General features: G+C 21.8%; 5 protein-coding genes across 5 annotated transcripts; 3 read left to right on the plus strand and 2 right to left on the minus strand. All coding sequences in view use genetic code 6, as the record gives it.

Moving 5' to 3' along the window:
• Positions 1–125: 125 nt before the first annotated feature.
• On the plus strand, positions 126–1,209 carry TTHERM_00803680 (transmembrane protein, putative; the record flags this gene model as incomplete). Its single annotated transcript, XM_001012416.1, has 4 exons — positions 126–335; positions 500–694; positions 758–921; positions 984–1,209. The coding sequence occupies 4 exons, from the start codon at positions 126–128 to the stop codon at positions 1,207–1,209; spliced, it is 795 nt and encodes a 264-aa protein (XP_001012416.1).
• Positions 1,210–1,473: 264 nt separating this feature from the next.
• TTHERM_00803690 (kinase domain protein) lies at positions 1,474–2,895 on the minus strand (the record flags this gene model as incomplete). Its single annotated transcript, XM_001012417.2, has 9 exons — positions 1,474–1,558; positions 1,633–1,722; positions 1,775–1,864; positions 1,954–2,043; positions 2,285–2,374; positions 2,431–2,520; positions 2,577–2,666; positions 2,741–2,788; positions 2,858–2,895. The coding sequence occupies 9 exons, from the start codon at positions 2,893–2,895 to the stop codon at positions 1,474–1,476; spliced, it is 711 nt and encodes a 236-aa protein (XP_001012417.2).
• Positions 2,896–5,851: 2,956 nt separating this feature from the next.
• TTHERM_000803700 (hypothetical protein) lies at positions 5,852–7,611 on the minus strand (the record flags this gene model as incomplete). Its single annotated transcript, XM_012796663.1, has 5 exons — positions 5,852–5,989; positions 6,045–6,134; positions 6,195–6,471; positions 6,682–6,755; positions 7,006–7,611. 5 exons carry the CDS (start codon positions 7,609–7,611, stop codon positions 5,852–5,854), a joined length of 1,185 nt encoding a protein of 394 aa, XP_012652117.1.
• A 2,370-nt stretch (positions 7,612–9,981) lies between these two features.
• On the plus strand, positions 9,982–18,822 carry TTHERM_00804710 (hypothetical protein; the record flags this gene model as incomplete). The annotated part of the gene is made up of 17 exons (XM_001012420.3): positions 9,982–11,103; positions 11,392–11,570; positions 11,798–12,595; positions 12,661–13,026; positions 13,088–13,205; positions 13,269–13,469; positions 13,697–14,153; positions 14,242–14,548; positions 14,608–15,088; positions 15,140–15,231; positions 15,280–15,668; positions 15,729–16,191; positions 16,873–17,053; positions 17,118–17,695; positions 17,763–18,069; positions 18,132–18,302; positions 18,361–18,822. The coding sequence occupies 17 exons, from the start codon at positions 9,982–9,984 to the stop codon at positions 18,820–18,822; spliced, it is 6,672 nt and encodes a 2,223-aa protein (XP_001012420.2).
• A 1,555-nt stretch (positions 18,823–20,377) lies between these two features.
• TTHERM_00804730 (amine-terminal domain guanylate-binding protein) lies at positions 20,378–23,350 on the plus strand (the record flags this gene model as incomplete). Its single annotated transcript, XM_001012422.3, has 8 exons — positions 20,378–20,458; positions 20,755–21,279; positions 21,340–21,459; positions 21,531–21,609; positions 21,663–21,991; positions 22,063–22,502; positions 22,568–23,114; positions 23,177–23,350. The coding sequence occupies 8 exons, from the start codon at positions 20,378–20,380 to the stop codon at positions 23,348–23,350; spliced, it is 2,295 nt and encodes a 764-aa protein (XP_001012422.2).
• Between the last annotated feature and the right edge of the window lie 379 nt (positions 23,351–23,729).

Consider the following 23,729-nt stretch of genomic DNA (forward strand, 5'->3'; position numbering starts at 1 on the left):
ATTAAAAAGATATTCAAATTAGAACTAATTTATATAAATAGGTTTAATAAGCTGTCAATAATTCTAAATAGATTTGACATTCCTTAACATTTGATTTGATTGGCAAAATTAAAAATAGGCAAGAAATGTTTAAAAAAATAGTTTCGAATTTGAAGCCTTTTGTTTTTTCTATAACAGCTGTTGGGGGTTCATTCGTAAGTTATTACTCCTACTTAGCATATCTCAATAGAAAGCAATTCTAAGATTAAAAAGAAAATGATGAATTATATAAAGATACTACAAGAGAAACCAATGAGTACTTCGGTCTTTCTTGGGGATATAAAGCAGATTACTTAGTAATTATTAAAAATAAATATCTAATTCTTTTCAAAAAATCTATTTAAATCTAAGTTTTAAGCATTTCTACTTTCATTTATGATTATTTTCTAAAATAAACAAATAAATAAATGATACTTAGCAGTATGTGTTTGTAGCTTTTATTTCGTAAATAATTTAAAAGGTGAAGGAAAAAATTGATTCAGGAGATATTTTTTTTATAAAATATGATTGTGATGAATGCTTATCTCTTAAACAAATGATTTGGTGCAATTTACTTTAGACTTACAAGTAAGATTAAGAATATGACTCTATAGGATTTGCATACAGAGACTCAAATGGCCTTTATATTATTTCTAACCAGTTTGGAGTAACTAAGGTAACTAACTGATTTACAAATCTATCTTTAAACTTTAAAAAAGAATTTAAAAAAATGAAAAAGGTAATGGAGTATGCAGACTTTTTGTCATAACCATTTTTATCAGAACTTTCTGTCAGAAAATTAATTACAAAAGATTAAACAAGAGCCGATTCTAGAGCTTTCTTCCAGAGTGTAAAGGCTCACTTTAAAAAGCTGAACCAAGCAGATAAGCCAGAAATTAAAGAGTAAATAAAATAAATTTCTTAGGTGTAAATAAATTTCTTTAACTTACTTACTTTTTAATTAGATCAAGTGAAGAATTTGCTATAAATTACTTAAAATCTATAAATATTCTGCAAGATTAAGTTGTGTAAGAGAATTTAAAACCATACATTAGTGAGTACGATAAAGCAAATCCCTTTTTCTTAAAGCCTCGCTTTTCATTTGATAATAAGATAATTATTCGTTCTGCAACAAATAAATAGCTTAACAGCAGCAACTTATTTACATCAACAGCTTCGTTTAATAAATGAAATAAATAACTTTAGTACTAAAAAATTAATAACTAAGTTGATTTATTTCCATTCTTTAAACTAAATTTATATATTCTTTCTTTCTTTTAAAATAAATTTAATTAATTCTTTAACCATTCAGGCTTTAAAAAGAGTTAGTTTTAGAATTATTTATTAATAATAAATTAATTACAATCAAAATAAATATAAATATAAACAACCTATTCTATTTATAATTTGTTAAAATTTTGTATAAATAAATAATTAATTAATTAATTAATTTAGTCAAGCACTAAGCTTATAATTTACAAGTCTTAAAATTTTTTAGCATTTCTTTCTATTGGTTTTCAAGCTAAATATCATGTTATATCTAAAATTATATTTCAACAAAAGATTATTAATATATATTAAAAAACCTCTGTTTAATTAATATTTATTTTTTACTTTAAACTTAATTCAAAAGATCTCAAAGTTGGCAGTTCTTGTATAACTTTAGATATTTTTTAAGCTCCTTCATCACTTATGTTAGTATTTCTTTAATAAAAATAAAATAATTAACTTGACATAAAAATTATTTGTTATTTACTTTAATGTCATTACAAAATTTTTTAGGACTTTGCATTTAGAAATACCTTTTGTTAAATATGAAACTCCATCATCTTCAATTTAGTTGTAACTAAACACAAAAAACAAAATCAATATTTTTTTAATCATGAAAAACATAAATAAATAAATAAAAATTAAACTAAATAAATAAATAATTACTCTAAATTTAAGACGAAGGATTGTAAATTTTTGCACAAACCAATTGCCTATCCTATATTAGCAATGCCATATTTGCTAATTTGATTATATCTAATTATTAAAAATATAAATAAATTTATTAATTTGAAATGTAAAAGCCAATTTTGCTTTGTTTGTTTATACTTTAAAAAATTTACTTTGATAAATTACATATTTTTAGAATAAATTTTAAGTATTTTTGTTATTTTCTTTAATTTTAATTAAATTATGACAATATTTTTTAATTAAGTTTATTTTATTTTTAAATTTTGAAAGTAAATTAATTAGCTGAAATAAATAAATAATATAATACACAATATTTAGAGCAAAAGAAGTCAAATTGAGGCATTAAGCTATTCCTTCACCGATTTTTAATGCTCCATCATCACCGATTAAATTTTTTCTATTTTAAAAGTAAAGATTAAAATTTAAATTAAATAAATTATTCATTAAAGATACTCAAGATTAAGGGAGAAGGCTAATAAATTCAATTATTATCCAAGAGTCTCTCCTAATTTAATTGCTCCAGCAACAGTTATTAAATTATAGCTTTACTTATTAAGTTTGAGTTAAAACATATTTTAAATGTTTATTGAATAAAATACCTTAAATTTAAATCAAATTTAGTCACTAATTGACTTTCATTTATAGATTTTACTAATTTCTTGACATTTCTATCATTTATACGACTATAACTATAATTTATTTATTTAAGCAAATAAATAGTTAATTATATAATTGTTAATAATGATGCAAAAAATAAATATACCTCCAATTTAAATTGTATTAAGTGTAATTCTAGCAATCGTTGTTATACCTTGTTATATTAAAAATTAATTTTAATGAGGATAAATTTATTAGTAGTTTTCAAAACAAACTTTTTTACTTATTTTTAAATGTCGGAGAGGAAAAACATCTTCCCATTTTGAGTGAATTAATTATAAGTTAATTTGAATTATTTAAAACCTATTTCCTTTAGAAAAAATATTTAATTTGAGAAGTTGAAAAGCTTTTTACTTTTTGGTGAACTTTTTTTCTCTTAGAAAAGCAAAAAATCAAAATAATTAATTATAAAATTTTGTTTGCTTGCTTGCTTGACTTTATTAATTCTTAATTTTAAAAAAGAATTAAATTTACTCGTTTTGATTACAAATATCAAATCTTAACCACATAAAATTTATTTAAGCAAAAACTCCACTTTTTTATATTATTTAAGTTTTCATTTTTGTACTATTTTTAGAAAATCAGCTTAATCTTTGCATTTATAGTACTGCTTTTTAATTAAAAACTATCATTTTCAAATTGATAAACCGCAAAATAAATACAAAGGTTGTCATAAAGATACTTCATTAAATTTATTATAATATCTAAATAGAAAAATAAATACGCATTCTTAAACTTAAATATTATTAAAAATATAATATAGATAATAAAATAAGTCAATTTAAAAAGTAGAATTAAAGATTAATTTTGCAAAAAAAATAAATGAATTTATAAAAGATATTTTTAAATTAAGTAAGTCAATCATTCAAAAGCAAAATTTATTTGGAAATTTTGGAGCAATAGAAGATATTTCTTTTTATATAATTTAAACAATTTTGTAAAAAAAGAAAGAAATATTTAGACTATTATTTATTTGATTGAATTGCAAATAAATAAATAAATTTTTTATTACAAATCACACAGAAAAATCAAGATTAATACTAGAAGTCATATAGATTAATTAGTTAAAAATCATTAATGTATGATCATTTACCATTTTGCAAGAATATTTACTATTCAAATAGATTAAAATTAATAAACATTTATTAAAAATTCATTTACAAATTATTATATATATATTAATGTATTTTTATTTTTGAATATTTAAATAGTATAGAATTTTTTTGGATTATAAAAAAATTATGGATAATAATTAAGAGAAAATTGATCTTTTTAATAAATTGAATTACAAATTAGTAAGCTTGTGTTTGAAAGCATTAATTTAAAAAAGAGTTATCTAATTACACTAACTAGCTAAAAAATATGTAAATTAATTTCTGCCTAATTAAATAATCAGATTTTAAAATCCAAACAAAATTTAAAAGAAAAGAGAAGAAATTTATTTCTGATTTATAAAAAACAATTTTATAAAATTAATTATTCCATAAATAAGAAAGTCTTCAAAATATTCAAATAATTTGATAAACATTTTATTTAGAAATTAACTTTTAATTAGGAATTACAGTTTAAAACTTTTTTTCTATAAATCAATATAAAAAAATTTTTAATCTTGTTAACAATCAAAGTATTCAACTTATTAATTTCTGGTATTCAATAGTCAAATATCTTTTTGGGGAGAAAAATTTATATTTAAAAAGTTGTTTTGATTTGTAGCGATAAGTTTTCTTCTTAATATTCAATTTATTAATTGACCACTTTTTTATTGCATTAAAAAATATAAATCTATTTTCTTGATTAAAAAATGTAAAAATAAATAAATGAAATTTAAAATATTATAAATAAATAAATTTGTTCTATTTGATAAAATGTATATTTATTTATTAACTATATTATTTTTGAAATATTTGTCATGAAGCCTAAATGAATGATATTTATAATTTACCATATTCTAATTTACCCTCTTTATTTATATATTGCAATCCTATCTTATAATATTAATTTAATTAGAAAATAAAAAATAATACATTTCATTTTAATAAATACAATTATAAATTTTATATACTAGAGCCTAAATTAAATTCATAAATTTGAAGTAAAATTTTAAGAGAATACTTTTCATTTCTTTTATAAAAATAATAATATAATTTTTTAGTTAAATTTTATCTATTTTTAATTAAACAAACTAATTAAACTAAATTCAGTTTTTTATATTTTTAATTCATTAATAGAATTTTTAAATAAATAATAGTTAATTATAAATTCATTTTACTCAAATTTTGTTGTCCTTGCTTTTCTATTTGTGAAATACGATTTACAATATTTATTTAATAAATGTTTATTACTTTTAATTGTAAACATATAAAATATCAATACAAATGACTAGTACAATAAATAAATTTAATTTGTTTAAATTATGCTTATTTATTCTATTTTATTTAATAGAAAATAAGTGAAATTATTTTGATTATTCCATAAATTACGAATAAAATAAATGTATGCATATAAAAACATCATTTATATATAAACTTTAATTAGATAGAGCGATGATTTACTTTAGTTAAATACCTAATTTGTTACATGCAGTAATTAAATAGTTAATTGATTAGATATTGGAAAGTAATGTAATGTAATTTTTATATATTTTACATAATAGGTAGCTTTATTAATGATAAAGAATAAGAAAGTTAGATAATGTAAATAAATAATAATAATAAGATAAAATGACTAATATAAATTATATAAATTTATAAATAGATTTATTGACTGATTGATTGATCTATGAATTATTTATGAATCAATTATGATAATTTTGTTTTAATCTAAACTGGTTTTTTCATCTTTTTGATTTTAGTTAGTTATTTTTATTTATTGTTATGTTGTTAAGTCAATCAATCAATATTATTGTATTCAAATACATTTTATCACAAATTAATTAGTAAGTTAAATATAGGTTTTTTTTATGTATTTATTTATATAATATCTTTCAAAAATCAGCTCTATTTACTATTAATTTACTGTTGGTTGATTACTAATTAATTAACAAAATAATTTACTTACTTACTAATCAACTAACTAACTAACTAATTAACTAATTAATTAATTAAGGTCTAGCTATTTAATTAGCTAGCTAAATAAATACCTTGTATTAGTAGCTTAGATGACTGATTTCTAGCAAAATAAGCATTTTTATAAATTTATTTGTTTATTTATTTCTTAATCACTACCTATTTGGAGGCAATCCCATACCACATTGTGGGAATGGAGCTTCTTATTTACCTTTTAATTTATATAATTCTTCATCTTTTAATGTTATTTCTTTCTTGACTTTTTCGTTTTGATCGTTTAATCCTTTTTTCTATTTATTTTAAAAAAATTATTTTAAAAATATTTTTTATTTATTTATTCATTACTTCTCTACACATAAAATCGTATTCTTTGAAGAAATCTTTCTTGCTGAGATTTTCAGTGAGTTTTTGATTTGATTATTGAATTGATTCAACCTAAATTTAATACAAGAAAAAATGGTTTTGATTTAAATAAAAAATGATTAGAATTTTTACTTCTTATTGTAATTGTTTTTCTGTTTCTTCTAAGTTCTATATTTACTGCTCTAACTATTCTTTTGTTTCTGCATAATAATCAATTTAGTGCTTTCTTGCTTCCAAATCATTCATTTAGCTTTTTAATCTGTTTTATTCTTCTTTCATAGAATCAAGTCTCTTTTATAATTCTTAGTTTTGAAGTGACAAGAGAGGACCATTAATTGGTGCAACTTAATCTGAATACTGAGAAGTGTTAATTTTTAACTCAGAATTCTATTATCTCAAATCATCTCCCCTATTGTTTAAATAAAATTAAGTAGATGTGAAATTATTTATTAATCACAAAAAAAAATTCAAGATAATTTAATAATTAAAAAAATTTTCTTAATTTGTTAATTTTGAAATTAACAAAAATTTGTATTTTAATAATTAATTTTTATGTCAACTTTTTTAGTATTCTTAACGATTTAATATAATTTATATGTTTAATTTATTTATTTATTACTTTCTTTTTTCATCTTCAACCTTAGCTTTGTAATCATAAATTTCGTCAATCAGGTCACTGAATATTTGCTGATTCTATTTGATTATAAAATAATTTATAAAATTTCTTCAAATATTTCAATTTTAAATCAAAATTTTCATTTTTAATTAAAAAAGAAAGCATTTTCAGCTTTAATTTTAAAGCAGCAATATCTTTTTCATAAATTATATTTGCTGATTATTTCAAAATGCTATCACTCATTTAGTTAGTTAATTTTTATATTTAATCTTGCTTGTTTGTATGTTTGATATATTTGTTGTTTAAATATGTGAATAATTTAAGTACCTTTTAGTTAAATAATTTGAGGTCATTTATATTTTTTGTTTTTTCAAAACTGTAAAACGCTTCTAACAAGCTTTCTAAATGGCTATATTATCTGTTTAATTTTTCATTTTCGTATTGAAGTGAGGCATCAATTTCTTCTATCCTTCTTTCAGGTGAAATAACTCTCGAATTTCCTAATGTATTCTGGGTTGAAGATGTTTAAGAATACACAGAGCTTCCATTTTGATTAATATTATATCCGTTTTGCACATTTTATTAGTGATAAACAACTTAAGGAGTTGTATTTGATTATGCTAATTAAATAAACTGAGGCTATTATTATGGAATTTGCTTTTGTACATAAGAACCGTTTTATTAAAAAGACTGCTAATTTTAAAGCTGAGGAGAGCCCATCTACTAAATTTATTATTAAGGAGGCAATTACTGTTAATAAGGTATTCTAACCTATTAACCATTTTTTATATCATAAGGAATTCCTCCATTCTATTATTATTTTATCATCATATATTGTTGCTAATTTGGTGGCTAAGGTGGCATCTATGCATAAGCTTGGCCAGGAGCCATCATCTACTGTTAGGGAATCTACTAAAAATTTCTTTGGAACATTCTCTATTTCAACTCCTATTTTATTATTTGTTTGTTTTTTACTTTTTACTTAAGATATTCTTTGAAAAAGTTAATCCTCCCCTCCTTTGTTTTTTTGTTACTTCTTTCCTTTTTTGCTTGGCTTTACTAAATATCTATTAAATTTTATATTAATCAAACTTTCTTTATTATTTGTTATATTTTACAAATTTTTTTATAATTGAATGTATATTGCTTGTTAGCTTGCTTTTTTATGCATCCACTCAATTTAAGCTGCTATATGCAAACACTATTAATAAGATTCGAAAGTGCATACATATATATTCACTGAAAAAAATAAAAATATTGCACTTTTTCATTAACTAACTCATTTATTGAATCCTTCTTTCCTTCCTGCTTGCTTTTTTGCTTGCTTTTTAATAGAGAAATTAATATTATTGTTAATAGCTTAATACAATTTTAAATAATTTTGAAAAATCGTGTTGAAATAATTTAAAATTTATTACAAAAGTAGATAAACAAGCATGTAAATCTATCAAAATTTATGTAAATATATAAAAATAGCAAACAAAAATATGAGCTTTAAATTCATTTCATAAATTATCAAAAATAGATAAATCGATAATAATTTAATTATTTTTTTTTTTTTTTGGTTTAAATTTGAAAAATAATTTGTAAGTTTTTTTAAATCAACTCAATTAATTAATTAATTTTTAAAATTTTAAATATGTTTGTTTAAAACTTTAGATGCATGCTATCTATCTATTTGCCTGCCAAAATCAATCTTTATCTATGAGATTTTATTTAAGTAAAATAAAAATGAGTTACTAAATATTATTTTATTGAATAAACTTTAAAAAGAATACAAATTTAATGATACATCTAAGTAAAATCATACATACATACATTATAAAATATTTAATAAAATTTGATTTATATAAATATGATTAGTATTATTGATTATAATTAAATAAGTTTTTATATTTAGGATTACTTAAAATTAATACTGCTGTAATAAAAACACTTAATATCCCAAACACATTATTCATTATAATAAACTTAATTTATTGTTAATTTTAAAACCTTGATATATTGATTGTATTTATAAGGAGATATATTTAAATTCAAATTAGTTTCACTTTAATACAGCTATAATAAATAATAAATTTGTCAATATTTTTTATTTTCATTCTGTTAAATATAAACAAAATTAATTTAGTTAGTTTTACAATTAATTTTTTGTTTTTTTTTATTGGGTGAAATTTTGTAATTTTGAATTGATAAATTGTTGTCTATCATATATATGATTAGTTAGTTAGTTAGTTAGTTAGTTAGTTAGTTAGTTAGTTAGTTAGTTAGATAACCATGTGAAGTAATTTTATAATAAAAAATTAATTATCTTGAAATTTAAATAATAATATAAAATTGAATATTATAATTGAATCAAATGATTGAAGAGAAATATTAAAAAAATGACTAAAATATGTAAGTAACTTCATCGATATTTAGTTAATATAAAATTTGTTTCATAAAATTAATTGAAATGTTTAGTTAAAATTTCAAGATAAGTAAGCAGCAAGTATCAATAATATCTTCAAATAAACTTTATTTTTATTATACATATGATAAAATCAAAATTTAATTTTAACTATTACATTATTTCAAATAATATAATTAAAATTATTAAAATAACTTTCAAAAATATTACTAAACAGAAAGGCTTTAGGTACAAATATAAATTAAAACAAACTTATTTTAAATTATAAATCAAGTAATTTTTCTTTTTAAACTATTGTATTAAAATATCCGTTTAAATATGCCTTTACTGCTTATTATACATACTAATATCTCAATAAAAATAAATTAATATTTTTATTAATCAAAGAGGTAGCTAAAAGTAATAGGTCTTATTCAAACATATTATTTTTTACTAAAAAACTACCTCAATTAATTAATGACAATATATAGATGGTATTTTATTTATTTTTAAAAAATTTCAATATTTTATTTTGATTTAATATTAAGAATTTAAAAAAATCGTTTTTAAGAATAAAATAACTATTTCACATATAAAATGACGACACTGGTTATTAAATTTTTTAGTTTAAAATAATAAAATAAATACCTCAAACCATATTTTCAATTTTGTTTTTATTTTTTACTACGAAGTATAGATAAAATAAGATAATTTACTTTGTTTTGAGAATGTTATATCCAACTTAAATGTTATGTTTTAAGATATTTTTAATTTGATTTGATATAAATTCTAGAACTATTCGATAATTTCTAAAATTAATAAATGCTGAACAAAATTTAAGATTAGAAGAATATAAAAATTACATTCTATTCTCAACTTTGAATAGAAAGAAAGAAAGATAATTAATTAATTAAATGGCAATATAAAATTTTTAAAATAATTTTTAATTAATACTAAAAAATTTTAAATTATTTAGATTAAGTTGTTAGTTAGATAGATAGACTTAAGTAAATGAAAAAGTAGAGAACACTTAATTATTACAGATTATAAATTTGGTATATCTGGTTTTAATTTGTTTGATAAAAAATAATTATACAAATAAACAAACAACCAATCTGATCTTTAAATCTGATAAATTGATTAAATAAAGTGAATTGGATTAGATATTAAATAGTTAATAGATAGTACGTAGAATCAATAAATAAATAATAATTTATTTGGCAGATATTAATAAAGTTAAATATTTTTTGAATAAAACAAACAATAAGAATAACTCATTTTAGCAAATATCATATCATATCAATAAATCAATCAATATATAGAGAATCTTTAATAATTACTTAAATATATTTCAGGCATTAAAAATACACAAAAAATTGTTAAAAAAGAAATAGAAGAAAGACAACAAACAAAGCAAGCAAAAATTAATAGATCAATTTTTAAATAAAATGGAAGTAGAAAAGGGTAAATAAGGAGAAACAAATCAGGATTAAGAGAAAAAAAATGAAAATTTAGTAAGCAAATAGGATTAAAGCAACAACTAAAATAAGTGGCATTCTTTGAGGAAATATCTCAATAACTAATTTCCTTGCAATAATAAGGATTTATTTGATTCTGAAAAAGAGGAATTAACATAGAAGTTTGACGAATAAGTCAAAAATATTTTTAATGAGAGAGATTTAAATAATGAATTTACATCTTTAGGCAGAAAGCGTTCTAAACTGCAATTGCTTTATGGCATAAATAATTAAGTAAAACAGCGCTTTTAAGAAACAATGTTCTATTTGGCTATTGAAGAATAGTATATGAAGTTAGAACCTCTTATTGCGTATCCTTTCAATAGTAATTCTACACTCAATTGGTAGCCTTTCTGGAACTTGGTTCTTAAAATGATATTCAAAAACGATCTTTAGAACACAAATCTCCAAGAAGCAGTTCTTCCAGAAACTATCAACTTCCTCTAAGTCATCAAGAAAATTCGCCAAAAATTTGATGATAGTTCTATTTAAGAAGTTTACGACTTGTACAAAAAGCTGGTAAAATAGAAAATTAATTTAAAGCATGTTGTATTAGAAGAAATATTTATTATTCTACTAAAGCTTCATCTATTCCTCATCTTAATCATATAGCTAGTTTATAAGCATTTGATGTTTCCTAGCATGAAAAATTAACACTTATTTAGAATCATAGCAGTTATTTTAAATATTTTTGTTGCGTTTTACAAGATAGATGCAAAGAATAAAGCTAGATTTTAATTTAAAAATAAACAACAAAAACTTTCTTTTATTAACCAATTTTATTTTTTAAAAATAAATAAATTAAAGCGATTATCAAATAGCGGATAACTCTCGTTGCTTTTAGTGAGATACTTTTTAAAAATATCTAGGAATACTCCTAAAGAATTATATTAGTAAATATTCTAAGAGTTCACTCTCTAATTAAGTTACGATTAGCCTATCAGAAACAGATTAGTTATGCTCACCATCCTCTATAATTTAGCAAAGTACGTTATTTCTAAAAGCAAACAATTTTTAATTTATTTTTCCAATCATTGAGTGAATAAATCTCCATAAGGAGATAACAAAACAAACAAACAAAAAAAGAAAAGATCAAATTTTTTTATTTTTTAAATCAATAATAATTAGCTTTGACCAATACAATAAAAAAATAAAGAATTAATGAATTAATTTAGCAATATTTTATTAATGAAAACAATAAATTTATAAAAAGAGCTCATCCATAGCTAGATTGGGAGAATTAGTATGATTAAATTTTCACATTTATCTCTAGATACTATATACAAAGAATGCCTTTAGGTTTTACTTACTATTAGCCTTAGTAAAAATTGTACTATCTTTCTATATACAATCCATAGACTTTGATTATGAGTCTTTTGATAGCTTTGATAGCACCTGAGACTGAAAAGGAAAAGCATGAAAAAATATGGAAAAATATTCATAGACTTTTCAATCTGATAAAGCAATATTTACATCCTAATTACGATAATACTCCGACAATTAAATTCCTCTTTTAGCAATTCTAATAATTTGTATCAACTTTCATATGGACTCACGGCGAGTAGCAAAAATAAATCAATAACTTAGAGAAATAAAAGGCCAAATTAGAAAGAAAGATTAAGATTTTAAATGCTGCTTAAAAGTAAGACGAGTAGCTAGTTTCTTAGCAAGGACTACCTGGAGATGAGCAAGATGAATTGAAAGATCAAAATATAGATACTGAGTTGTTAAATGAAGATGAAGGTGGAAACATGTAAATGGAAAAGGGTATGGACTAGTTTAAGTCATAGGCTATGGATTACGAAGGAAATGATAATCCTCAAATGCAAAATATTCAAGCTAGAGTTGAAGAGGATGAAGTAGATGATGAAGATGAAAACGAAGATTCAGATGATGAGCAAGAAAAATTCGATAAGTTTGTAAACGAGTTCTCTGAAAAAGCTTAAAATGAGCAAGCAGAAGAAGTAGAAAAATATCAAAAAAAGCTACAAACAGTTATTGAAAAGTTGAAGTAAAAAAATTAAAAAGTAAATTTAGGCAAAATAGATTTGAACAAATTATTTAAAATTAAAATAGTGTAAAAAAGTAATTTGCCTTCGATAATGCTTGCAAATAGTAGTTTGAATCTATTATTGAAGCTAATTTAATTAACATATTGGGAATAAACGACCAGAGTGGCAACATTCTCCCTTAAATTTGCAAAGATTTGTGTTATTTTAATCCTAGCAAATTCATTCCAATCATCTTGGACAATATTTATGAGGCTTTCGAAAAACCTGATATGAATTACTCAACTGCAATCAGTGTTTTAACTTCAATAATTATCCCTATGGTAGACAGAACTAACTACAAGTAAGGTCTCTATCAAATCCCAACTCTAATGAAGAAAGTCCTTGATATTTTCAACACCAGCAATTTCTAGTTATCAGTAAAAATGTGGAAGTAATAAAACAAATTTAATTTAATTTATTGGGTAATTTATTCATTAATGAAATTTTAATAGGTTATTCGATTAGATTTTCCAAGTTGTTCCTATTTACAACGTAGATGATTTGCAAGAAGCCTACATGGAAAAAAACCCTGGAAAATCATATAGCGATTTCTATCAAGATTTAAACAAAGTAAACATAAAAAACATTATAATCTAAACAAAATCATATAATAAATTATTAAATAAATCAAAGGATGAAGAAATAAACATGATAACATTTTATGAGTAGCTCCATGATGTTACCTATAACATATTCTAAAAGTTCTTAAGCATCTTTGAGCATATTGACATGCCCAGATCTAAAAATACTAGAGGATTTAGAGCAGCTGTGATATCTGTTCTAAATTTCTTCACATCAATAGCGTTTTCAACATCTAAAAAGCTATTTAAGCAAGTAATTCATTCGATTTTCACAAATTATGCTAAATCCTTTTTGCTTTTTCAAAACCTAATTTGAAATGAATATTTTTAATAAATAATTCTTAAAATGTTATTTTTCAAATTAAAATTTTTAATAAAATTTCTTAATTTTGAAGAAATTTTTAAATTGAGTTTTTAAAAAATTAAAACATTTTTTATATAAATTAATATTTTTTTATCTTAAAAATTAATTAAATAAAGTTGTGGTCTCATGCATTCTAATGCATCACAGATAGATAACAGCTTCATGCATCTAAATTTTATAGCTACTTAATACACTCATTCACTTTACGTGATCCTTAATTAGTTTTATAAAGCATGATTCCTTACTTATTTGATCACATCTTGATAAAGAGAGAAAATCCTGATTTGACAGAAATAGAAAAGCAGCCTCTTTACTATTTATTATAGCAATAGCCAAACAAGGACCATATTCTCTCTTATCAAATCGAGAGTATAAACTCTAATTCACTATTCTGGTATCTAAACTTGCTTGAAGATACCATATTCTTTGGCAGATAAGAGATCTTAAAATACAAAACAGAAATCGAAACAATTATTTTCCTTTGCTTTGTTCATACAGAAACCGAATTTTCTAAAAAGGCTTGCCAGTTGCTTTAAAAAATATTCCATTCTCTTATTACTTTTTACCCTTCAGGTAATTTTCAATAATAAATTTTTCCAGATATAATTTTTTTTGTCATAAAATGCTAATTTTCTTACTAATAAAATCGTTAATTATTTAGAAATGTTTATTTGGAGCGAAAATGAAATTGAAGATGATCTTAATTTTAAGGAAATGTACCATAGATACATTGGCTAGAGCAGTAAGAAGAAATTCAGTATGAAATGGCACGAACCTACTGCTGTTGAGGTTGAATACTCAAAGGAGTTATTCTTTAGAATATATAATCCTATTCTAAATCATTTCAATAACAATCATTTCAAGAATTTAGAACCTATTGATGTTGACAATAATTTCACATAGATACTCGACGCAACTATGCATGCTCCAGATGATGCTCCCAGAAGTCTTAAAACAGAATTATAGAGGTAAATATAATTAATTATCTCATTAAAACATTTTTAGTTAACAAAAATTTTAATAAAAGGTCTATCATGTTGCTTTTCCATCTTTATAGCTCAATAGCTACAAGACTAAAATGGGGAATTGATGAATAAGATGGAATATACAAAAAATTTAGTTCTACATTCTGTCTTCCTGAGTATGATAATATAAATAGTGAAATGATAGATTTTAGTGAAAATATGATCAATTTCATGATAAAAAATAATCTATTTTACGACAGCAATGTTGCTTAAGTTTATCTATCTCTGATATTATTTATTTTAGGAAATGATGACTAAACTGGTTACATTAATGGTATCAAAAATAAGCTCAAAGAATTAAAGAATTAAAATTCAAATCCTTATAGATCATATCAAGGATATCCAAGATTTGTAGAAGTTACTTCAGTTACAACACAATTCAACACTAAAGTTATTTTATATACTTTTGACACTAAATTGAATGACAAACATTCCAAATTGCTTAAGCCACTTCTATTTTTGATACTCCACCCTTACTAAAAGGTAATCTTTTATATTGATTTTATCTAATACTCATTTACTTTTATCAAATAGATTAGTGAAAAATCTATCAATAGCTATTTGATGATGGCTGATCTGCTCAAAAATAAAAGTTATTATATTCAAAGCTTGAAAACATTCTGCTCGTAATAAAGATTTATTTTAATAAAATTAATTAATTTTGAATTATTTAGATTCTTACAGGCCAAATTGAGCAAAAAGAGCAATGATTTCTTCCCTAAAGTAATTGAAGAATGCAAAGAAAAGGATCCAAAGCTAGTTCCTATGCTTAGCACATATTAGGACAGAACTATTTCTTCGTTAATAGTTTTGAATTTTGTTGCAAAGAAATTCGATTAAGATTATGCTTTCGTAGTGGATACTTTGATGTCAATTGTAGAATCTTACAATATCTTTTTATCTAAAGACTTAAAAGATAAGATAATTGATATTCCATTAAATTAACTAATGCACTTAGTAACTAAACTCAAAAAGTTGGATATCGCTTACAATTAACCAATTTAAAAGCTGGGAATTTACAAGGAAAAAAGCTAGGTTCTCTAGGAAATTCTATAGCAAGACAGTAATTTTTATGATTTTTTTTATTTGTGGATAAATAAAAATAATTTTAATAAAAAATTAGATAAAGAAAGAACTCACTAATTATAAGGAGAGCAAAAGATGCTTTAAATAAAGGCACTGATTAAGTAGCTCTATGATAGATGCTTGTTAAATCTAGAAGACCCTACTGTCTTCTCCAAAGAAAAGATTTTTATGATCATAATCGCAATGAAAACTGCAAACTTTACAGATGCCAACGACGAAAGATTTAAAAAAATATTAGAAAATGCAATTAATTTCACTAATTATGACAATCTTCATTCTCGTAATATAGGCAGAGCAATGCTTTTTAAGTGCATTCGTACACTCAAAAACCAGTACAAAAAAAGGGAAGAAAAAATTACAATCGAAGACGATTATGTTAAAGATTAAAATAAGCCTCTTGAAGAATTAAGTGCATATTTCTTGTTTAAAAAGGAAGATATTGAAGATAATTTCTATACAAATAGACATCAAGACTTTATCCTCTACAAAAAATCTACAACGTAAAATATTAACAAAATTTTGAAAAATATCTTTTTCATCCAGCACTTAATTTAATATTGAAAATAATTTTATGAATATAAATAAAAAATTTTGTTAAATAATATAAAATTTATTTATATCAACAAATAAACAAAAATATTAAAATAAATTTAAAGAAAAATTTTTAGAAATTTACTTTAAAAAAAAACAAACAAACAAAAAAAAATAATGTTGATTTGGCTCATTCTAATTTGCGCGAATTTGTTTAATACCTAGCTTTTAAACTTATTTTTAAAATATTAGAATTGAAAAAAAACATTTAATTTTTACAATCTTAAAATTCATAAGAAAATTTCATTAATTATTACAATATCAAATTTAAATAAAAATTTAATTTTAGAACTAAAATTAAAACAAATGTTTAATTATTACAATATCAAAACCAAATAAAAACTTAATTTTAGAACTAGAAATTTAAAATTAAAATAAATATTAAATTATTAATAAATGGAAACCAAATAAACTCTTTATTACAGAATTAGAAATTTAAAATAATAATGAAATATAGATTTAATAAAAATATAATAATTGATAATTTCAATTATTATTCAAAAAAATAAAGTCTTTAATAACAATTTTATATGCAAAAAAAATTTAATTAAATTTGATTACTTATTTAATTTTAATTAATATTAAAATAGATATTTAGAACATAAGAAGGATATTATTTTTTACTAAAAATTTTCTGATAAAGAATTTTTGAATACCTTCCTTGAGCATATTCTGAATGATATTACGACACATACTATGGCTGAATAATCTCTAAAGCCTAAAAATATTTTCAACACTGCAGATTTGATATTCTAATAAGAATTTGTGAAGGTAAATTTGATTTCTTTGTTTGCTAAAAATATATTTTAATAATTATTTAATTATTTAACTTTAGAATTTCAAGAAAAAGAATTTCTTTAGCGATGGGCCATCATTTTTCCATATGAAACTTCTTAAAAAGATATTTGGTTTACTTGGTATGCAATTTTTCGAAGTTGCCAAGGTTCATTTAGAGAAATATAAGAATGACTACTCAACTCTTGAAGGATCTACTATCATGAATGTACTCACTTTCAGTTGTTTACTAGGTATTTTCTAAATAGAATAAGACGCTACTGAATAAGAGAAAGAAGAGACTTATAAGTATTTAATGGAGATAGTTATCGACAGAGCATACTAACTTAACTTAGAATAATTTGCTTATTTCATGAAATACTTAGAGACAGTGATTGAAAGTATATCTTTTAGAGAATCTTAGAGAATTCTTGATGACATCTATAAATCTCCTAAACTAGGTAATTAGTAGGATCCTAAGTACTAACGTTATCTTTATACAAAGCTCCTCTAACTAAATAAATTCAACATAAAAAATTAAGAAATCTTGGAAGGGTTAATTAATGAATTAAAAACTGTTAATCCTTTGTCTATTCAATAACTTCCTATATACAATCTAGTTCACAACGCTGTTTGGTCGTAATTTTAAAATACATTTAAAAATTCAAAGAAAAAATTAAATATTTTTTATACATAATAAATATAGTTATCATTAGATTTCGATTGACTTTAACTTCTGTAAAAAGTACAACATAATTAAAGATATTGACTAATTAGTAGAACAAGGAAGGTTGAGAAAAATTGACTCATTCCAAGCTATTAGGATTAATCCTCAAATAAATTAAATTTATGATTTCATTCTAAACCAATTAAACTCAGAAGATCCTGAGGTGAAGAAGAAATATTACCGTCTTGTAAAAGTCTTTTCATCGATTTTCAAAGAAGATCATCTCTTCAAAACAGAAATCTATAATTCAATGAAAAGCCTTTTCCCTTACTTCATAGAATTCAAAGTAATAATATTAAAAGCTCATTAAAAAAAATTATTTTAATGTCTTTTTATTCTTTTATTTAGGAAGAAGATATTGCTGATGCCTAACTTGTTTAAGAATTTTGGTCTAATTTGATCTTCCTATCGATTCCACTTTATAACAAAGAAACAGTATTAGAATTGCTAGAATTATGCTACAAAAACTTTAAAAACACTAACTGGAGAATTCGTTAGAGAGCTCTTCTATTCAATCAGGTAATTATTTATTTTCATCCCTCTTGATAATATTTAATCTTAAATTAATATTCAACAGTTTATTGCCTTTTTCAACTTGTATAGAATTGGCGATTTTAACTATATTGACCCTCTTTTGGAACTTATGAACGACGAGCAAAAGCAGAACAAATCTATTGCTTAAAAGGTACTTTCCTTAGTTATCAAAACTCTACCTGTAGAGTAAGTAGGAGGATTTGTAGAAAGAATGTAAAAAATGGCAGTAAGCGAAGACAAGAACTAAAAAATCATAGCAGTTTATTGTCTAATGAGTGTATTACTTTCTTATCCACATGAAATTAAGGAATGGACTGAAAATGCTATTAGGACAATTCTTAAAAATAAAAACATATCACCAGATACATTGACTCTTCTCAAAGAATTTGGAGCTGCTTTCTTAAGAAATGCTTTACACAACAAAGTAGAAAGTAAGCTAAAACTACCTGAAGACTTAATAATTAGACTTGAAGAAATATCTAGACCACATAACTACTTTGCTTGAATAAATTATTCTAAATAATTTTTAAATAATACAAACAAATATTTAAATATAAAATATTCAAAATACTCTTTTAATATTTTTTTATATTAATTTTGTAAAGAGGAGGAACAAAATTTATAAATTGTTTTTAAATAACTTTATTTTAAATAGTCAATTAATAAATCCATCAATCAATAAAAATTTATATTATCGTTTATTTTTATCTTTTTTATTTCCTAAATTACTCATTTAATATTTTTTTAAAATAAATTTCTGATAAAAACATAAATTTATAAATTGATTTTAATAATTTTATTTAACAAAGTTAATCAATTATATTTTTTAATGCTTTTCTTTATTAATTTTGCTATGAGTAAAATAATACTTATAAATTGTTTTTAAGCAATTTCTTTTATTTTAATTGTTTAATCAATAAAAAAATAATATATTCTCATTTATTTTTATCTTTTTTACATTTTAAATTACTCTTTTAATGTTTTTCTTTATTAATTTTGTTATCAGTAAAACAAAATTTATAAATTGTTTTTAAACAATTTATTATATTTTACTTGTTTAATCAATAAATAAATAATACATTATCATTTTTTGTTATCTGTTTTATTTCTTAAATTACACCCTTTTAATATCTTTTTTGTATTAATCTTATTATGAAGAGAAACAAAATATATTAATTTTTTTAAAATAATTTTATTTTACATATTATTTAATCAATCAATAAATAATAACATTATCATCTTTTTTTATCTTAAATTACCATTTCAATATCTTTTTTGTGTTAATCTTTTTATGAGGAAAAATTTATAAATTATTTTTAAATAATTTTATTTTTACACATTTAATCAATCAATAATACATTTACATCTTTTTTTATCTATTTTTTTTTCTTAAATTACACTTTTAATATCTTTTTTTGTTAATATTGTTATGAGGAAAAATTTATAAATTATTTTTTAACAATTTTATTTTAAACAGTTAATCAATCAATAATACTTTATCGTTTATCTTTATCTTTTATATTTTTTAAATACAAGTAAAATTATAACAATAAATTATTTGAACTTCTTTTTTTTAATGATTATTTTGATTAATTTTATAAAAACTATTTTAAATAAGATTAGAAATAATTTTTAGTAAAATATTATAGAAATTGCTAATGAGGAGTTAAATTTTATTTAAAAAGGAATTAATTGTTAAAAATTTAAATGGATATATTGATTGAATGTAATATTTTATATATACTTATGTTTGTATGAATGTGAAGCTATCTCTTCTACTTCAAAATTTTGATAATTCTTTCATTCATTTTTACTTGTTAAATTTTTGTTGTTAGATATGAAAAGATTAAAAAAATGAATGAAATAATAAATAGTTAGTAAAGATACTCAAAAATAATAAATTGTTAAATAAAAATTTTCAATAGTGATTTATTTGAAATAAAGAGCTGATTCAGTCAATCAATTAATCAATAAATAAATCAATATCTGGATAAAGAAATATTTTGAATTTAAAACGAAATAAAATAACTAATTATACAACAATAAATTAAATTATTATTATGACTGAATTAGGTTAATTTAAAACAGGTCCTGATGGCAGACCTAGATTTTTAGATTCTAATGACAATTCATACGAGCAGGTAAATAAAATATATTTACAAAATTATGTGGCTCTGCAAAGTAGGACTAAAAGCTAACTAGCTAGCTAGATTATATATTAAATAGAATTCTTGAAAAGTGATTAAGACATATTGCAAATAATGAAACAAATTATATCTAAATTAAGCAAAAACATGATATTATTATTCATTTTTTAAGGATTAATAAAGATTTTCTATGAATGTCAATAATAAAATATGTTTTTATTTTAAAATTAGCTAAAACTTGAAAATAGCTTTAAAAAATCTAAATTAATTCATTTTTTGATATGAAATAGAATGATATTACTGGGAATAGAAGCTATCGTGAAGAAAATAACTATAACCATCAATAGGCTAATTAGGGAATAAGACCCGAAGATTTAGAATTAATGGAAATGGAATAATCATAAGACGAAATTAGCGTGTAAGAATCACATAAAAAAGGTCTTATGAATTCGTACGCAATAGGTTTTGAGAGAAAACTTATTTAGTTGCAAAATTAACAATTGAAAACAAGCAAAATTAATTCTAACTATAACATTTTCGACAATGCAAATGGATAATAGTAAATGGACCAAATGCAAGATTAAATATAGCAGACATAGAATTTAAATCTTCAATCAAATATTAATAATCGTGCAGATTTCATCAAAATTTCAACTCTCGATGAAAAGGCAAAAATCTACTCTCCCAACAAAGGACTTGCTCATTATGAGAAGAAAGGTCCCGAAGTTTAATTCAGACTAGACGAAGGTCGTCCTGTTAAATTTTTCTAGTCAAATTAATACTTAGAATATGAAATATCAGACGAAGCTATTGAAGTAAATTAAAAATCCATTCAAATCATATTTATTATATAATAATTGTCAATATCCAAAAAGGTTATTTCAAACTGCTCGGGTCATGTTACTTTTGTCTCTATTACCGGATTGAAAAAAACTGGAAAGACATTTTTGATGAACTAAATAATAGAAGCTTCAAATAATCCTAATTATCAAAAAGTATAAACAAACCTTTGTTGATTTATTTATTGATTTATTTTTCCATTTTAATCAAATTTTGAATAATTTAGCTTAGACAAGAAGAAGGAGTTATTATATGGTCATAGCCCCTTTATAATACTTTAAACAGTTCATGGATATTTTTCATAGGTATTTATTTATTTATTTTATATAATTGTATTAATTTAAAATTAAAATAAAAGATACATGTTTAGACCTTGAAAGACGTGACTAGCTCGAGCTATATTATATTACTATGCTCATTTCAAGTGCTTCTATTAATAATACAGTTGGATAATTGAAAGAAGAGTCACTGCTCTGCTTCAATCCTCTTCTCAAAATAAGAGATATTATTAAAATGGAAAATGAACATGAAGTTTCAACTGCAATCAACTTTTTCCCATCAATGATTCTTACTCTTAGAGATTTTTCGTTTAATTAATTAAAATAATAATCATCTTAACTAAAATATTTTGATGACTTTTTATTTGATGAAATCACTTATTTAAAGGCAACAAAGGAATAAAAAAAAGTAATTAATTTTATATGAAAGAATTTTTTTATTTAAGTTATTTTTTAATATGATCTTAAATATAAAAAAAGACTAGACAAAGAATTTTAAAATACTTCAAATCAAGAAAATTGATAGCTGTAAATTATCCTGTTGATGATTAATAAATGATAAGCTAACTTGAAAATTTGGAACAAGAACAGCTTAATGAAGAGTTTGTTAGAGATTTATATTTCTTAAGAAAGACACTCCTTAGTAGTACTAATGTCAAAGAATATAATGGTGTCTTTTTTAATGCTACTATGTTTTTGTCATTCATAAACAGCTTCTTGGAAGATATTAAAGACAAGAAAAAACTTGATATTCAAAAGGCTTTTAGTGTCTTACTTGACAACGAATTTATTCATGAATATAATTAATGTGTTGAGTTGTACTTCTAAATTCTAGGAGAATAATTTTAAGACATTGAATTTAAATCTATCGAAGAACTTTAGCGTTCTTTACTTATAGCTAGAGAAAATGCAACTGAAAGGTAATAAATAAATAAATTATATTTTAAAGAATTATATTCTAAATTAATCTAAAAAACATACATAGATTCTACAACTTAAGAGCCCATGATTCACCTGAAGCAGAGGAGAAGTTTGATAAACATTATAGATAATTACTTGAAGTTATATAGGAGAAAGAAAGAAAACTTATACAAGTTAATAGCGATGTTTCTGGAGAAATGATGGATTAAACTGTCTAAGAATTTAATCAAAAAATAATGTAAAACCCTAAATCTAATTAGAAATTCAGCACTAATGATGTTAAGGAAATAGAAAAAAAATTCACAGAACAATTATAATTTTTCAATACAAAATTGCTTGGTTAAGGTGAATAATACAAGTTAGTAGGAAAAATAGCAGGTATAATACAAAATGCTTTAATTGACTCTGTCAACAAAGAAATTTAGGAATTAGAAATAATGCACAAAAATGATATTGATAAAGAAAATAAAGAAATACAAAGAATCAAAGATTTAATTTCGAAAGGAGAAAAAGAAACTAATGAGCATATTTAGAATATTAATAAAATAAGCACAGATATAAATGAAATAACCAACAACATTAAAAAAATACAATCCCAAAAGATTCCAGCAGTAAATAAATAATATTTATTTTTTTTGTTTTTAAATTTTAATTAATTTTATTATAAATATAGCTTGAAAAGGAAATACAAACAATAGTTAAATAAAAAGAAGCACTCAAAATTGAATGTGATGCTAATAAAAAAAAGGCTTCTACCAAGTGTGGCTGCTTAAAAAACGATTTAACAAAATACGAAATCAAACCTCCTAACACCTTACCTTCATAAGGTTAATAATAACCCCGTTGATATCTTAATAAATAAATAATTATAGATATTTTTCTAAGATAAATTAATAAATAAATAAATTTATTTATTTTCCATGTTTATTTACTCAAATATATTTATTCTTTCTTTCTTATTATGTGTCTCAAATTTTAGATCAAATTCATAAAAAAAAATTGCATTCTTATTAAGGTCTATTTGTTCAAAATTTTATTTTTAATTTTAAAAGTTAATTTTATGCAACAATTATAAATAAATAGTTTTTTAAAAACCTAATCCTCAATAATTAATTATGGGGTTTAGTTAATAATTTATTAATAAAATTATAAGTATAATTTAAATAAAAAATTGTAATCATCAGTTTGATGATAAACATCAATAAATAATTTGAATTGTACCAAAA

Source organism: Tetrahymena thermophila (assembly GCF_000189635.1).
Source record: "Tetrahymena thermophila SB210 genomic scaffold scf_8254712, whole genome shotgun sequence".
In the NCBI taxonomy this organism is placed as follows: Eukaryota; Ciliophora; class Oligohymenophorea; order Hymenostomatida; family Tetrahymenidae; genus Tetrahymena; species Tetrahymena thermophila.